Source organism: Mercenaria mercenaria, chromosome 18 (assembly GCF_021730395.1).
Source record: "Mercenaria mercenaria strain notata chromosome 18, MADL_Memer_1, whole genome shotgun sequence".
Lineage (NCBI taxonomy): Eukaryota > Metazoa > Mollusca > Bivalvia > Venerida > Veneridae > Mercenaria > Mercenaria mercenaria.
In genome coordinates, this window is record NC_069378.1 from 25,645,504 (window position 1) to 25,664,635 (window position 19,132).

The following is a 19,132-nucleotide window of genomic DNA, read 5'->3' on the forward strand; positions in this document are numbered from 1 at the left end:
AGTCTTTATACACATACATGGTATACATTATAATTTACACATCTGCTTTGAAAGTAACTGGTTTTACCCAATCTCTGGACCCTAAATTTTCCATACAATCGCCGCTTAAGTGGTCTTAAAAGACCAAAGACTTACTTACATTACGATATAACAATATTAAGCCACGCGCCCGAGACCTCTCTCTTTTAGCTTTTATTTATATTCGTTACAATTTCATCTTCTGCACAACACAGCTAAGTCTTTTATAATGCGATATATCAATAGTAAGCCCCACCTTGAGCCTTCTCACTTTCAATTTGTTCATTCGTGTTTGAACATATCTATCATTCGTGCGGTTCTCATGTGGCATGTGATTGGTATACAAACAAAAGAAAGGTACCAATTTTGGCATGACAAATGCACGGTATTAAGCCATTTGAAATACGACATTGGAAACACTAAAATATAGTGCCTTAAAACGAAATTTCTGATACATGATTATATACATAGGTAAGTACCAGGAGGCGTTTTTCGACCCAGAATTCGTGCTTGCAATTAACACTAGGATGATCTGAGTTATAAAGCATGCCCCAGCAATATGATTTAATAGTATTACGCCAGTCCCAGGGCCTTCCCTATTAAAATTTTCAATTTACCGTGCTCAGTTACTTTTAACCCAGCATACATTTCTTCTAAAGCTTGTAACTGGCAGAAATACAAATGAAATATATCATTTTCTGAAAATGCACTTGGCAGCGAAACTAAGTCTTTTGAAATGTGATCCTTAATGAAGGAGCACCAGTACACTGAAATTATGTTATTTCTTATAAATCATTATATACATTTATAGTAAAAGGATCTGGTTTTTACCGAAATGCATGACCCTCAATTATTTCTTGCAATCAACACAAGGATGGCCTTTACAGCCAAGCACTTATCTATACATTATGATACAGCGATATTAAGGTATCCGATCCACAAATAGGCAAATTTCGATGCCTGGTGACCCCATTTTGTTTCTGGTATCATTTGAAAGAGTTGTGACTGCTGAACAAGAATTAATAAACAAAATGACCATAAATAATATGAAGAATCATTACAGCCATGTTCTTGGCTGCGAAATGATAAACCTTACTTTGTATTAACTTGATTTCTGTTGAAGTAATATTGAAGACTACAAAGTAAAAAAATAATAATTCTGTAACAAATTTTTGTCATGTAATTTATATTTTCTTTTTTAGTAGACAATACACTTTCAAATAATACCAAAATTATATGAGCTTACCAGGCATTAATATTTGAAATATTTAATACCATTGTTATATAGAACTTGCTTTTTTTTTGTGGATCGGATACCTTAAGCCGCACCAAAATCCTTCCAGCCTCATTTGGGAACTTTCCTTGGTTATGTTTCATCTGTTCCTGTCCCAAACCAAAATGGCAAGCTTAATTAAGCTTGCATTAAGGTCGCAGCAAGACTGCAGTTGCGATCTTAAGAAGCATGCAGCAAGATTGCGATTGGAACCATCGCAACCATAATTTAAGCTTGCGCAAACTAATTCGCGCGCTTCCTGCAACCTATTTAAGATATTGCAAGCTTGTAAGGTTGTGCATGCTTGCGATTAGAATCCTAGCGGTCTTGATTGCGACCTTCCAAGTTTGCACAATCATAATGAGATTGCAAGCTTGCGCAATCTTGCAAACACACACAATCATAACAAGATTGCAAGCTTGCGCAATCTTGCAAGGTTACACACACTTATATGAGTCTCGCGCACCCTTGTAATCATAACAAGGTTGCGCAATTTTGCAAACTACACTATCTTCCTAAACCTTATTTAGGTTTGTGAGACAGTTTTAATAATGTTAGAGTCTAAAAATTTAATTATATACTTCCTTTAATTTGACAAACTGCATAGTTTATAAAACTTTTGCACTTTCATAAAACAATATTTGTAGTGATCAGTAGATAAAGACTTAACAATCAGAGACAATATTTTTTAAAACAACGTATTTTGACATAAAAAGATTAACCCTTTTATATGTATCAGTGAACAAAAAGAGTATTAAAAAGGTAACCGTTACAGGATCGCAAGCTAGTCGCAATCTTAAATAGTATTAAGATCGCAGAATGCCCGCTGCAAGCTTGCGAAGCAACACTATCCGCAAACTTAATTTCTGTCGCAAGCTTAGTCGCAATCTTAAATAGTATTAAGATCGCAGGATGCTCGCTGCAAGCTTGCAAAGAAAGACTTCTCCACAAACGTAATTTCTATGCGAGCATCCGCAAGCATTATATAACAGCTTGCGCAAACTTATGGCAGCACCGCAATTATATTTACTTGCAATGAACACAAAGATGGTCCTAGAGGACCGAGGATTTACTTCCATTACGACATGACAATATTAAGGAACTGTCCCCGGTGCACCTATTTTTCTTTCTTAAATTCAATCCGTGCTAGTATCATATTGTAGCTGGGCACATACCCTTTTTGAAACGTAAATATTCATTCTATCTGCTTAAAATATTTGTTCGAAAGAATTCTGGGTAAATTGCTATTTTGCGGACATCCCTATTCTGCGGTCATGCGGCCAAATTTTATTACCTCGGTGATAAAACAATTACATGTAATTTTTGCTTATCACTGATTTTATCAGTATAAAACGCTAGAGGGTATAGATCATATCATCGATAACAGAAATATACCAAACAAGAGCTTCGCCCAGCGGGGCAATATACGCCTGAACGGCTTTTTAGAGAAGGAGGGAAGCAAAAGTTAAAGAAGACACATATCTAATGATTTTTTGGCGGGGCATGTGAGGGATTGGGAGGAGAGGGGGAGAAGGATGTATGTATGCTGTGCTGGTGTCAGGAGACATTTTAATTTAGAGCTAGAAATTTAATAAAAAATGCAGGGTGCGGGAGCGTTTTGGGGGTTTGGATGTGACATACTACTAAAGGGTAAGAAGCTAAATGAACAAAAGGGGGGAAAAGAGAAAAAATAATCGGTGGGGCGTGGGGTTGGTTGGGCAGGGGGTGATGGTGTAACGTAGATGGGGATGGGGTGTAAATGAAAATAAAGATTTTTTTTTTGTATATGGTACGGGGGATATACTCTGGACATGAACTATGGTGGAGAGACTTGACCTTGCTGTGACCTTGTCCACCCTGGTTTCAACACTCTGTACATCGTCTCATCACCACATACCTACACCCCAAGTTTGAAGTCGATACCTTGAATGGCTAATAAGTTTTTTTTCCGGACACGAAATTAAACTTACACATTTCAAGCTCAATTTGTGACCTTGACATTTGATCTTCAGATCCGGTTTAAGTGCTCTGTATATTGTCTCATCGCCACCTAAGAACATTCCGAATTTGAAGTCGATACCTTGCATGGTTATTTAGCTATGCTCCGTACACGAAATGTGATGATCAATGTTACCTTTTAGCTGAGTTTGTGACCTTGACCTTTCGCCTTAAGAGCCGATTTAAGTGCTCTATACATTGTCTCATCGCCATCTACCTATACGCCAAGTTTAAAGTCAATGGTTATAAAGTTATGCTTCGGACACGAATTATGGCGGACGGACAGACAGACGGGCGAAAAGACGGACGCACGCACCAGCACATAGGCTAATAAATCCGTGTTTTTTCCAAAACGGTCATATTAATAAAATGCGCCGCAGTTTTCTGCGAATAGCAATTTACTCAGAAATCTTTCGAACAAATATTTTAAGCAGATACAGTACATATATATATACTTTTTACACAAAAATATTAAATTTTAGAATAAATATTTTGTGATATTCAATAAATATTTTTTATTTTGCAAAAAATATTTTGTAGGACCGAATAAATAAATTGAAAATATCGAAAACATATTTTGTCGCATTGCACACTTATTTTAGTTTTACAATTATTATTTCAAAACATAGAAAAAAATATGAAAACATTGAAAACATATTTCTGTTTTACAATAAATATTTTAAGACATTGAATAAATATATAAAGCTAGACAATAATTATAGAAGATATAATATTGCAACACATTACACGCCATACTATTAAGCGATGTGAAATGTGACGATGAATATGTGAGCAACAGAACGCTGAAGATAGTACCAAAAACGAAATTTCTTACACGTGGGTATATACAAGTAAGTACAAGAAAGCATTTCTTTGTCTGATGTTTTGAACCCAGAATATTTGCTTGCAATTAACGCTAGCCTAAGTATGGTCTAAGATGACTACGCTCTCACCTTTACTTACATCATGATATAACAGTATAAGCCCCGTCCCAGTGCCTTGCGTCTTTCAGTTTTTAAATTTCTTCAGTAAAAGTCATCGAATAATAGTTCTTCTGCAGCTTGTAATTGGTAGAATAAATGAAAGACATTTTTTGTGCCTTGGCAATACCCTATGCAATACACTGGGCATTTTGAAATGTGACCTTGAAAGAGTGAGCAACAATACACTTAGTTCAGTGCAAAATACTGTCAGTTTTCATAGATAATTGTATACACATGTACAGTTTTCATAGATAATTGTATACACATGTAGTATAAAGATCCGTTTTAACCAAGACCTGGACCTAACCTTTGAGTCAGCACTTGTGTGGTCTCTTAACTACGGACCGAATGACGTATACATGTAGTATTAAAAGAAAGATGGCCCGGGATTAATATTGTTACATCGTAAAGGAAGTAGATACTCTGTTCGCTAGGATCTTAATTGCGTTCAATACTATAAACAATGCAGTGTTCAGAATTCTGGTCAAAAATCGCTGTTAACGTACATATCTGCAGAAATTTCTGTTTTGAACACTATTTAATGTCACACTTTAAAAGCATTAGTGCCATTGTAACTTTCTATGGATTTTCTACTAATCAGAAGGCCAGGGCATGGGGTTTAACATTGCTGTATCGCAATAAGTAAGTCGTTGGATTTCCAATATCCTCCATCACCAGCGTCCACTACAATGAAGAATCACATGTCCCGAATTCGGGTAAAACCCGTTACTTTCTATGCATATATGTATATAATAATGTATAAGAAACTTTATTTAGCATATTGCTCCCCTTTCTAAGGTCTTTGCTTCGTGTAATCTTTGTGTGCCTGGTTACAATAGTCTACGTTTCTATTGTATTTCTGCCGCTAACAATGCCTAGGAGAACCGAATGAGTACAATCAAAGAGCCATGTCGGACGCAAAATAAAGATTGAAAACAGCTACTGTTTACGCACATATGTAAATATTTATGTTAAGGAAATGTCTACTTTTGGCATTATATTTAGTTTACTGCTGCCCCCTCCTTCAATGTCAAAGATCACTGTTGTTGATCGCTGTGTATCTGAAGTTACAATATCATTATTTTTATGCTTTTTTATCAATCAGAAGGCTAAGGAGAACTGCGTGCGGGTATTGAAAAGTACAAGAACATTTACAAATGGGGTGGGAAGGTTCTTGGTGGGGCTAACAATTGTTATTTCATAATATAAATGAGTGCTTGTTTATCTAAAAACTCTCCGGCCTTGCTTACAAGAAATAAAATATTGCGAGTCCGAAACTGATATTTAAACGTACAAACGTATATGATAGTTCATAATTAATGACAGAATTTTATTTAAATAATGTTTGTATTCAAGATCAAATTTCAAAGTGTTACAGAGCACATTTGACAAGCCATAAATGATAAATATAATCGTGTATTAGAAAGTTGGTTTCTGGCACTATATTTAGTGTTTTACTGCTCACGTATGCGATGTAAAATTTCAAATGACCCAATACCTTCACAAAATGCATTAGATAAGCCACAAATAGGTACATTCCCTTTGTAAGTCTAACAAGCACAAGCCGCATTACAACCATATGAATGATAGATATATGCAAAAACGAACGACAGTTTATCAAAACAAATTGAAAGAGAGAGGGTTCGGGGTAGGTACTATTATTAAAATATTGCAATGTAAGGAAGTCTTTGGTTGTCTTGCTCCATCATTGCGTTGATTGCAAGCAAAAGTTCCAGGCCCCGAATTCAGATCAAAACCGCAACTGCTACGTATTTTGTAAAAGAAATGCCAGTTTTGGCTCAGTATTTACTGTGCTACAGGTACGACATTCAGGTTAACATTTGCAGAAGGCTTGGCTTCGATGTGCAGAAGATGAAATTGATCCTTAGAAATCGTCATTTTTCTCTATGTCGGGAAAATAGATAATAAAATCTATATGAAGATCATTTAAGGGGGAATGGTACTTTGTCAAAATTTAAGATTTGCTGATTGTCTTATATACCAAAATAAACTTGAAGATATTTCCAATTGATATCATCAACTTTTAGAGCAATAAACATACGTATGACGTTACCATGACGTCGCAAACATGACCCGTTTTCGCGCTTTTTACGTCCGTTAATGGTAGCACTAAAATAGTATAAAACTCGATACTACAAGCGTATTGTTGGCGTCAATGCATTAGATTATATATCAAACGACAGAATAAGGTAATTTCTTAGTGATTATTAACATGAACAGGTATTTTCTATCTGAATTTTCGAAGGAGGTTCGAAAACAGACATTTGGTTGTTTAAGAAAATTCAGGAAGAAAATCGATTCTGATCCATTTTGCAAAAAAATGGCCCGTGGAATTTTTGCCAAATTTTTGTATGTGAAAATTCATTATGTTGTTAATATCTATGCCAAAATAGAAAAAAGTTCACCGAAGCGTTTTTGTAGTAAAACCGTTTGAACTTGACTACTGCAGCGTCGTTAAAAGACATGTAATCGTTATGTAACGTTACATGTGTTTATTTTAAATGGCTTGTCATAATTCTACCTGGAAACCTATAAACAAGCAGTTATGAGACATGAATTTAATATTTCAATCTAATCGTAAAAAATATTACACATTTCATAACATGCAGTATTCCAAAATATTTTCATTGAAAAGTGCGTATCTTTTAAATTACTAGAAGTCCTTGATGTTCATTTCAATAGCCACTTCATGCACCTTTTTCAAACTCAGCTGCTCTCTAAAATAAGTCGCGATAAATACGGACAGTTCAGAAGGCTAAAAAAGTTAAGTTTTTGAAGAAAGGGAGTGTCGGGAGTGATAATAAAACGGAGAAAAGCAAAATAGAAGAATCGTCGATTATGCATATTTTGGTAATGTATTTGACAATGGTTGCAAAATATGCAAAAAAAAAGACTTTACTGAAGCCCGCCCGCTTAGCTCAATAGGTAAGAGCGTTGGTCTACGGATCTCGGGGTCGCTAGTTCGATCCTCGGACGGGGCGTATGTTCTCCGTGACTATTTGATGAACGACACTGTGTCTGATATCATTAGTCCTCCACCTCTGATTCATGTGGGGAAGTTGGCAGTTACTTGCGGAGAATAGGTTTGTACTAGTGCAGAATCCAGGAAAACTGGTTAGGTTAACAGCCCGCCGTTATATGACTGAAAAACTGTTGAAAAAATGGCGTTAAATTCAAAACAAAGACTTTACTAGAAGAAACCTATTTTCCGAAAATAAGTATGGTCTATATAGTGTACTACATTTTAAAATGTAAAATCTAAAATGCTATGGCATTTTACGGAACCCCTATTTAATAAACGTTGCAGCTGCATTAGGTAAGCATGGGATAATTAAAATACAAACATTTCCGCACAGTTCTATCCGAATGTGAATTTCGTTTAAATTGTATTAATGATACAATTAAAGGCAGACTTATAGAATTTAAGTAAGTACTACAGTAATAAGACTGTTAAAAAAGTTGATTAATTTTCTGAATCAAGTTTTTACGCTCGTTTCAACAGTATGGCGGGTAGTTTCCTTAAACATTGTTTCTGGGAACGACCAGTACTAAACCCCTAATCTCCGACACAAACTACCAAGTGTTCTCACATAAAGAGCCATGTTCGGTAGCGGGGCTCGAACTTACAGTCCTCCATCAGTGAGATATCTCAGTGAATCAGACCACGTAGGCAGTCCTAAAAGTTGACAGTTTATATATATACGCTTTTTTTTCTTTTGCAAGCAGTACAACGGAATTTTAAAATTCGAATGTTACGTATGAATTTTAAGATTCCGCCGTGTACTGTTTGCAAACATTACACGTCAAAACATTTACATAAATGGTTACCGTTCTACCTGTTTTAACATATGTTATTTGAGCCGCGCCATGAAAAAACCAACATAGTGGCTTTGCGACTAGCTTTGATCCAGACCAGCTTGCGCAGTCTTGTCAGGATCTATGCTGTTCGCTTTTAAAGCCTATTGCAATTTAAGAAACCGTTAGCGAACAGCATGGATCCTGACCAGACTGCAAAGCCACCGTATGTTAGTTTTCACAAGGCGCGGCTCATTTCATTTAAATATTTCTATTTGTTATTTGTTGCACAGGACGGGGAAAAAAGCCTGAATAGAAACGACTAAATTATGAATTTTAAACATGCCATCACGGACAGGTGCCCCTTCCGTTTACATGACGACATAACGATATAGAATGATGAATGTTCGTCCAGATGCCGTTTGTTTCGCGGCTTGTTTCACAATATTGTCTTTCCTAAAATTCAATAAAAAATATATTAAAGTTTGCAATGTTGGTCCAAATAGAAACTAGCAGTATACACTAGAGAACGATCACTCAAAAAAATGCTAAATCTGTTCCCGATCCTGGATTATGTACTAAGCTTTTATTTTACACGTATTTTAGAAAGATTTGTTTGTTTGTTTGTTTTGGGTTTAACGCCGTTTTTCAACAGTATTTCAGTCATGTAACGGCGGGCAGTTAACCTAACCAGTGTTCCTGGGTTCTGTACCAGTACAAACCTGTTCTCCGCAAGTAACTGCCAACTTCCCCACATGAATTATCAGAGGTGGAGGACTAATGATTTCAGACACAATGTCGTTTATCAAATAGTCACGGAGAACATACGCTCCGCCCGAGGATCGAACTCGCGACCCCGCGATCCGTAGACAAAAAATATGTTTGAATAGAATGGCTGTATAATAAGTCTTAATAAATTAAGAATGCTTATATTTTTAATCAAAAAACAGTCAATGAGCGGCAGTAAGCTTGTCTACCTGCCTGACATAACTGAAATACTGAAAGGGCCGTAAAACAGGATTCTATCAATCAAAACAAACAATAATATGAATTCATTTGGAATTTCCATATAAGCCGACAATCTCGCATGTTATGCGCCCTTTTCCGAGGTCACCGTACCGCGCTACTGATAATTTCCTGACAAGTCAACACGATGCTGGTACAAATCTATACTTTAGGTTGTGTTTCTGTAATAAGAATGTATATAACAGCCGTACTTAATCAGTATCTGTTTGTCTCCCTTGGCTATATGTTTGCATGAAAATAAAAATGGGATAATCTCGTAAATATTAGTACTAAAGAAATATTATCAATAAATCTATCTATAAATATAAATTTGCCATCAAAATATTATGTTTGTTTCAAAACAACTTATTACATAAAATAAATACACATACAAAAATAATATATATGCAAATTTAACACACCCGTGTGAGTGATAATTATCTATGACTGCTATATAAGTGTAATAATTTTCTAAAAGTTAGAGTGAAAAAGAGCAATATTTTTATTGAGTTTTCTGTCAATTATTTATGTTAATTTCGTTTTGAAAATTATATTATTATTGACCCTTGAGCCATTGGATATGCTATGGTATTCACTGGAAGAGGTCAATATTGTCCTCCTCCGTTGAATATCACATCATATCCGATGGCTTAACAGTCAATAACTGTTTTATTATATGGGTTCAAGTTTATAAATAAGTAACAAATATTGTTGCAACATATGTAATGTTTGAAAGTAACAATAACTGTGTGAAAACTTATCAAAGTTTACACGAAAACAATTAAATATGGTCAACTTCACAGATGCCAAAAAATTGGAGCAATTCTGTAAAAGCTATGGAGCCCGATATTCGTGCTCAATTGCATAAAGAGGCAAGCAATTCTGGACTGATGTACAAACATATTATAGAGGACGATGACTCTGCAGCAACGAAATGAACAAGGGAGAAAGTTAATTCTGACATTGTAAAATTTTCAGATCCAGCACATACAAAACGGATCGTAGGAAATAAACTTGAAAATATTAGTTGAGCCTGTCCATCATTAACCGAAAAAGTGAAATCATCATTCATTAAAAAATTCACATACGCTGTCAATCGAAACAAACAAAAAGGAGAAGCTGAATTAATACAGGCGCTAGAAAGCATACTTCCACATATGTATGGAGAGCACCATCTTTGCAGCCACTGGTGTAAAAATAAGGCTAATAATGTAAATATTCACGTGCTTACGTCATGTCTTAAGCGACGTTGTTTATTGCGTCACAATGCTCTAATTCAAACGGTTGTACTAGAAAAACGCTTCGGTGAACTTTTTTCTATTTTGGCACAGCCATTAACAACATAATGAATTTTTACATACAAAAATTTGGCAAAAATTCCACGGGCCATTTTTTTGCAAAATGGATCAGAAGCGATTTTTTTCCTGAATTTTCTTAAACAACCAAAAGTCTGTTTTCGCACCTCCTTCGAAAATTCGGATAGAAAATACCTTTTCATGTTAATGATCACTAAGAAATTGCTTTATTCTGTCGTTTGATATATAATCTAATGCATTGACGCCAACAATACGTTTGTAGTATAGAGTTTTATACCATTTTAGTGCTACCATTAACGGACGTAAAAAGCGCGAAAACGGGTCATGTTTGCGACGTCATGGTAACGTCATACGCATGTTTATCGCTCTAAAAGATGATAATACAAATTTGAAATATCTTCAAGTTTATTTTGGTATATACGACTATTAGCAAATCTTAAATTTTGACAAAGTACCATTCCCCCTTAAAGGCATAGTCAGTAACCAAACAAAGTAATAGTTGATTCGATTTGATTGAGCATTTTCATCAGTGACAATGAAGTATGCAGTACCCTTCGCGAGAGAAAACCTTGTATAGTATTAAGTGAGCTACTTGACCCAATAGAACCAGAAAATATAACAATACTAAAACAAAAGCTTAATTTATTTCATGATACTGACACATGTCAAGCTTGAAGCATTTTGCCAAGTAGTTTCTGATAAACCTTAATACTGTCAAAACATTTACCAACGTATCTGTTGAAAAGCGACAAACAAACCGTGCCTAGGCCCATGCAATGTTTTTCGTATTTAGGGGCGCAAATTATTTGATTTGTTTCTTATCAGAACGCTACAACCGTTCTGCTTTGGCCTTCAGACCAACACTTGTCAACGATTTAACACTAGTAAAATAGTGCTAAATTTTCGAGAATCGCATTTGGTTATTCTGTGCTATGTTGATTTCACGCCAAAGTTGTTTGCAAGTGGTCTTGTATGATCAGATTTAAATGGTGATGGGTAAATTAAAAGGAATATGTAAATTAGCTGACTTGTTTCACTAATTATGCCACATCTGAAATTATTAGGACATAAATTTAGCAATGGAATAAGTTGTTAAAGGAGGTAATGAATTGATCTCTGTAGTGAGTACAGAGAATATTGCGTTTTGATATTTATCATTTCTGAAACTGCTAACAAGTTAATAAAAATTTGTAATTGAAAATTGTTTATTCACATATACAAAATATCATTTTCACTGCATATTAACTGCTGTCGTATTGTAAATAAAAAATAATTAAATTATCGCAATAGTATTGCTATTCTATGACACATTCGAGCAATCATTGCAAAAGAAACAAGTAAGGTTATAACAGTGCCATCATGAAAACATAAAAAATGTTGCTCCTGAATTGAGCTTAAAAATGAGCATATTACACCAACTTTGAATTAAATATGTTGATTTTTAAAGGAAGATCCACAAAAGAAAATATCAGTTTTTTGCTTCTCCTGATTTGTATTTCTAAAATGTCAGTTAGATTATTTTTTCCGCAAAACAGACGAATATATGTTTACCTGTATTGTCCACTTCCGGGGACGTGTCTTTCATGTTTTGGAAAGTTTTACTTCACTATCCTGTCTGCTTGTGAAATTAAGACATCTTAGTTTGGAATGTGGCCTTCCTTGACCACCATATCTTTTTCATATGCACCTCTTTGTAAACAAAGTAAATAATGTGTTTTAGCTTACATATGCAAAATGAAAGTAAAAGACAGTGAACTTATTTCACTTTTTTTCTTTAAATTAGAAGCTGTAGGATATTAATAAATGTTTTGACACGGTAAAGCACTATTATTTTGGCACAAAAATATAAAGTGTTGACTTTGAATGTACGCAATACGTCATATGTAATTCAACAATAACTTTCTTGTTTGAGATTTTTTCATTTTTATTTTAGTGAGAATCCTTGGGTACTTAAAACCCAATTGAAACGGGAATCCTTTTCAGGGAAAAAAACCCTTTTTGTCCCTTTTTTGCAGGAAAAATTTATCATACCCCACCCATTTTTTTTTTCAATTTCCCAAACGGCGCCCTTTTCAAAAATGTGACTAATTTTTGAAAAATTTAAAAAACTGGCCAGGGAACTATGAAATACAAAAAAAAAGCCTTGCTTTATGTAAACAAAAACTTTTTTATTTTACGTATGCCTACCATCCCCCCGATCCCGGGGAAAACAAAAACCCCTTTTTAACCCGATTATCCCCAAGCCATATTTAAAAAATTAAAACAAAAAAAAAACATAATATGGGAAAAAACCTTTAAAGCGATTTTTTGTCTGGATTTCTGAAATGTGTTTGTTGTATTGAATTTCCCCCCTGTCTATAGAAAATGCTAACCTTGTAAAAAAAATTAAAAGTCCTTAAATTGATTCCGTTAAAATGGGGTGTGCCTTTTTTACATCCCTTAAAATTTACCCTTTTTTTAAAAAACTAAAAATTTTCATTATTTTTTTCTGGCATTTTTTTCCAAATTTTGGAAGGGCATAACTATTGGGGCCCCTTAAGGTCATCCCCGTCATTTCGTCTTCATTATATTCCATTTTTAACCTACATAAAAAAGCTGGGTCCGAGGGGCCATTTTACGGTTTGGGGAACGAGTAAATTTGGACAGTGAATCGCAAAAAACTAATTACTTCCCACCAAATTTTTTTATAATTTGATCTCAAATAAATCGAGCATTAAAAAAACAGCATTTGAAAGATAACAAAAAAAAGGGTACTCCGCTATAAGAGAAAAACTTTGGGGACAACTTTTTTTAAAACATATGCGGGGCTTTCGGATTTAAGCAAACAGAACCACCCATCATCTAGCAAAACCAAATTGTCCCTTTAAAGGGGCCGTCTAAAAGGTTATAATTTTGCCCAATTTAAAAGGGAAAATAAAACAGAAAAACAGTGGAAAAGGCAATGGGAAAAAACTAATATTCAATTTAGTCAAAATTTTTGGGAAAATACGCTTTTAGGGGAGGAAAGGGCTTTAAAATTTGCATGTTTATTCGCCCCTGGCCTTTTTTTTTTTTAAAAAAATGCCCGTTACCCACTTGAAGATTCAAAATGGCTGCCATTTTTCAAGGGCCCCGCAGAAGGGTTGATTTTAAAAGAACAGCCCATCCGAGCCCTTTGTTTCCAATTTAGGGGAAAAAATATTTTTTAAATAGGGCTTGATTGTTTAAAACTAGTTTTGTTTTACACGAAAGACTTTTTTCCCAAATCCAATAGGGCTTTTTTTTTCCCAAAAGGGCCGCCTTTTAAATGAAAAAAAGACAAATTTTGGGCCATTAAAACTGACGTCCTTTTTAAAAAAATTTTAAGTAAATTCAAATTACATATTAAGAGGTTGGAACAAGGCTCCCTTTTCCCGGGCGGCGAGGGCAAAGACGACGGGGGCCCGGTTGGGTCACGTTCCCTTTTTATTAAAGTTTTTTCTCAAAAACTACAAAGGGCTTTTGGGTTTTTGGAAACTTCACACACCCTTTTGGGGTAAAAGCCGTGTATAAAGTAATTTTCCATAACTCTGACAATACTTTAAAAAAATTAAACCCCCTTTTTTAAATTTTTAGACATTAAAGGGTAAAGGGGGGGGGGGGGGTTTCTTTAAAATTTTGGTCATCTTCATTTTATGACAGGTCAAGTTCTTTAGCATATTTTTATGGGGGCGACGTACATTTTTTGCCCGAAAAAAAGGGAAATATGATCCCTTCTTCCCCCCAACTAAAGAAGCCCTTCCGAACCAAAAAGCGGGTGCAACCGAATGTTGCATAGGGGACGGGCACTGTTTTGCCAAATGGATTCAAAAAATACGGGGGGGGAATTTGGGAAAGAAAAAAAAAGGGGTAAAATTTTGGGGCAAAATACAATAAAAACTTTTTTAAAACCAATTGCAGATATTAAAAAGAACGCCCCAAAAATGGCCTTTTAAAAAAAAATTTGGGGAAGGTTTTAAAATGCTATCGTTTTTGGCCCCGCCCGGGACAGATTTTTTACATTTTGCAAAGGGGAAACGTGTTTTGGCCCAAAATACAAAGTTTGGGAAACATCCCTTTCCAGGGAAACAAGTACAGAAAGATTGCATTTTTTTAACCTATGACAAAAAAAGGAAAGTCTTTTATCAAAATTAGTATGTTAAGGGAAATTGCTAATGAATTTTAAAAATAAAAATGTTTGCTCCCCCCCAACCCTTTTGCCGAACACACAACAAAGCGTGCTGAAAACCCGACGGGTTTTGCATATGGGGACAGGCACTTTTTTGCAAAAGGGAATGAGTAAAATCTGCTAAAAGGGGGAGGGGTTTGAAAACCCTTTATGCCCCTTGGTAGATACATAAAAATTGGACAACTTTTCCCACCATTCAGAGACCCGTAAAGAACGACCAAATGTGCAGTAAAACAAAAAATTTGGGAAAGGTGAAAATGTTTATCTTTTTGGGCCCCCGTGTACAGACTTGCAACTGCAAATGGGACAATTTAATTGGAAAAAATTATAAAGTTTGGACTGCCTTCCAAAGGAAAAAAAAAAAAAAAAAAAAAAAAAAAAAAAAAGAAAAAAGGTAGATCTGCATTTTTTTAAACCTTTTATACATAGCGGGTATTTTTTTGACCCAAAAATTGGGAGTGTCTCAGTGAATTGCTACATTTAAATTAAAAAATGCCCCCCTTTGTATACTTTTTTAAAACAAAAGGGCAATCAAACAGTGACGGCCTTTAAGGAAATAAAAAGGGAATTGGGCATGGGAGACCCCAAAAAATTATTTTTGAATTTCAAATTTAAAAAAATGGGGAAAAATTTTTTTAAAAATTCTTTTAAAGAGTTAGGCATTTGGGTCGGCCCCCATCCCTAATGACCAAAGACATATAAAAGGGGCACCCCTTTTAAAAAAAGAAAAAAGATTAATACAAAAAGGGAAAACTTTAAATTTTAAGTTATAATGGGAAAATAATTGTGAAAATTTTAGGGTTAGAGTTAGGCCCTTTGGGCCTTTTCCAAAAAAATTTTGGCCCCGAAAAACGCAGGGTTTTTTTTTAAACCCCTTTAATCTCACCCAGGTTCTACGAAAAAACTAAAAATTAAAATTTAATTTTGCCCCGAAACCCCGCCTCTTTCCCCGTCGCTGCCGGAAAAGCTAGCCCTTAAAGCCGCGGTAATTCCTTAAGTCATAGGCGAGACAAAAAGCCCAACATTTCTAAATATTTATTTGACTTTCACTTTTAAATTTTGATTTAAACCCGGGAAAAGTCAGTGTAATGGCTAATTGTATTTTTTTTTAAAATGAAAGGGCCAAGCCATTTTTGAAAAAAGACCCCCCAAAATTGAATTTTAAACCCAAATTCTTTTGTGTATCAAATTTTAGGTTTGCAAAACTCAAGACATTTTTAAAAGATATTTTTTCCTAAAAAATTGAAAAAAAAAAAGCCCTTGACAAATCAGTATTGTAACCCCATTTCCCCCCCCCCCCCCCCCCCCCCCCCCCCCCCCCCCCCCCCCCCCCCCCCCCCCCCCCCCCCCCCCCAAATCCCCCCCCCCGAAAAAAAAAAAAACCCCGGGTTAAACCCGAAAATAAAGACATTCATAATAATAAAAGAAAAGGCAAAACTTTACAGCCAAACCCTGTAAAAAAAAAAAAATAAGCGACCCCCAAATTTAAAAAATGAAAACCACTCTTTTTCCCAAAACTTTCATTTTTTAACGGCGAGGTATGCGTTTTGACTTTTTAAAGCTAAAAACCTTTGCCCAAGGGAAAATATTAAACTTTTTTTAAAACACATTTCATTAAAATTTTTTCAGCCAATGAGATGTAACAAAAAGGGTTTAAAAAAGGAGTTACATTTTTTTCCCTAAAAAAAGTAAAAAGGGGGTTTTAAATTCCAAAAAATTTTTTCATGGGCTTCAAAAGTTTTTTAACCCGTTTTAAAAAATTGTTAAAGGGAAAATCTTTCCCGGGTTCAAGGGTGCTTCGCTGTAAATTTTTTTTAAAGTACACAAATGTATAAAATTTGCAGTTTCAAAAAAATTTTAAAAAACAGTTTTTAAATTTAAAATCCAAAAAAAAAAGGTTTGGATCGCGTAAACCCAGGTGCCAATTTAAAACCCCAAATTTTATTCTTCCGGGAAAATTGAAAATAAAAATTTGGGCCAAAAAGCAGGGGGGTGGCCCCTTTGTTTCAAAAAAAAAAATTTTCAAAAGGGAAAAACATTTTCTATTTTAGTTTTGAAATTTTGAAAGAAAAAATTAAAAGCTATCCAAGGAATATTTGTACTATTTTAATAAATAAAATTGAAGAACAAAATATGTAAATCTGTATCCCTATTTTCCCAACCCAAAAAATTTTTAAAAAACAGTCTAAACTAAACTTCAAATGGGGCCTAAATGGGTGAAAGGGTAATTTTTTTTGGGGTTTTCCCAGAATGTTTTAAAAAAAAAGCCCCCCCGGTATAAAGGTTACAAAAGAAAAAAAATTTCTTTTTTTTAATTTTTCCCTTTTTCTTAAACCATAAATTTAAAGAGATCTCCCGGAATAAAATTAAAGAAAGGTTTATTTTTTATGAAAATATAATGCATTTTAAACACATTTTAACGCAATTTTCTTCAAAATGAAGGCCCCCGAATGGGCCAAAACACTTCCCCCAAAACCCTTTTTTTTTTGACACAAACCAGACTATTGATTTCCACCAGACCCCATTTTAAAAAAAAAATGAATTTAATTGGTTTCCAGTCCAAAATTTTTCCCCCAAAATTTAAAATAAAAAACCCCCTTTTTTTGGGCCCCAAGACAGTTTTTTAAAAACTCTTTTTGAATCTACTTTAAAAATTTAAACCCATTTTTTTTTGGGGCTCACGAAGAAATAAAATTCCCATTTAAAAGGACCCCCTGTACCCCTTGGGGTTGCCCAAAATTAAAAAACCAAGAATCTTTCAAAAGGGCCAAATTTCTTTGGCCGGTAAAAAGCTTTTTAAAACTAAATTTGAGTTTTTTTCCATTTTTTTCCCCCGAAATGTTCTGGACACACATGTAAAATTTTTAAACTTTTTTTTATCTAACTTATTTTATTTTTGAAAAACTAATTTCTAATTTTTTTTGGGGTTTTTTCTGCCCAGAAAAAAAAAAATAAAACAAAAAGGCCCAAAGTGCCCTCTAAAAGGGTGTACTTAAATGTTTTTTAAAGCCGTTTTCAGGTAAGGGCATTTTAAGTTATGCAATTTAGCAAAAAAAGGGACAATTTTACTACTTTCCGATTAAATTTTTTACATGTACCAAAAAAATAAAGTATAACGCCCAAGGGGGAACCAAAACAAATCAAAAGGGTTTTTTCTCCCCCAAGTAAAAATTTGTAAAAATGCCATATTTTTTATTCGGGAAAGGGGTAACACCCCAATAATAGGATCTATTTCCCCATACCTTTAAATAAACGCATGTAATCGTTACTCCCAAATGGGGTGGAAATTAGGCCCTTTTTAAAATTAAAATTTGTTTTCATCTTTTACATCGGGCCCTTAGTAAAATTTTTTCTTATAGTTTAAAATCCTCAGATTAATAACTGTTTTTTAAATTTCCAAAAACAAAGTGGGGTCAAAACTAACAAAAAAAAACAAAAAGTTTTGACCAAATTATATTTTCCTTTGTAATTTGTAAGTAAAACTTTGTTTTTTTTATTATTAGAAAATATATTAAAATTACCTCCGTGGAAACGTCTCGACAAATCTTTTAATAAAGTTTTATTACACAGCAAGTGGCCAAAAATTAAATGGGTTTTAAAAAAGTAAAGACATTTAATTCTTTATTCTTTAATTGGGTTTTTTTATCGACTATGTACGGCCTTTTTTTTAGTCTTTTTTAATTCCAAGTCTTTTTTAAAAAGAAAGTTTAAAAATTTTGCAGTACCTTTTGGGTTTACCTCATATCCCCAGGAGGGAATGAGGAAGGAAACCCTTTTTTTTTTGTTTTTTTTTTAAATTTTAAATGAGGCGCCCAAGGGACCATTTTCCATGTCTTTTGTTTTAGCGCGCCTGGGGACGACCCCACACATCCCCAACTCTACCGACACTCAGTGCATATAAATACAAATCCCCTAAAAAAAAATTTAAACACAACAAAAAAACATTCCCTAAAATAAGGGACATTAAACTAGAAAACAAAAAAATACATAAAAATTTTCTTACCCGGATTTTTAACAAAAATGGGTATTAGGGGTTTTTACCCCCATGATCAATGAATAAGGGGGATACCCATTTAAATAAAAAGAGTTGTAATTGTAAATATTCAATCAAAAAGCTGGATTTGACAAAACATCACGGAAGCAGATGATGAGAAAGTATTTTTTTGTTTTTATTTTTTTAAAAGCGCTTTTTGATTACAATACAGTGAGGTTTTTTCATAAAAATACTATTGGGGGGATTGGGAAAATTTTCTAAATACTTTTTCTATGAAAAAAAAAAATTTAAAAAAAATTAGTTTAATGCGTTTCGATTTTAAAAAACGTTTCCTTTAAACTAAAATTTTATTTATATATTTTTCTTATTTTTTTGGGTTAGGGTATCATATTGGGCACAATGGTGTAGGGGTTTAGGATTTGGGGGTTTTAAACCCAAAAGGGTGGGGGGGTTTCGTTCCCCCACCAAAACCAATTTTTTTCAATTTTTCTTTTTTAAATTTCAGTTTTTTTTTTTTGTATTTTTATGAGTTTTCAAATTTTT

At 34.2% G+C, this 19,132-nt stretch overlaps 1 protein-coding gene across 1 annotated transcript in view; it reads right to left on the reverse strand.

Annotated features, from left to right (window-relative positions):
- Positions 1–4,869: 4,869 nt before the first annotated feature.
- Positions 4,870–19,132, reverse strand: part of LOC128550528 (uncharacterized PE-PGRS family protein PE_PGRS46-like) — a 41,883-nt gene continuing 27,620 nt past the window's right edge. The window contains exons 16-17 of the mRNA XM_053529738.1: positions 5,260–5,333; positions 4,870–4,956 (exon numbers count right to left, since the gene is read on the reverse strand). Of these exons, the coding sequence (XP_053385713.1) occupies positions 4,870–4,956; positions 5,260–5,333 (161 nt within the window). The remainder of the gene's footprint in view (positions 4,957–5,259; positions 5,334–19,132) is intronic.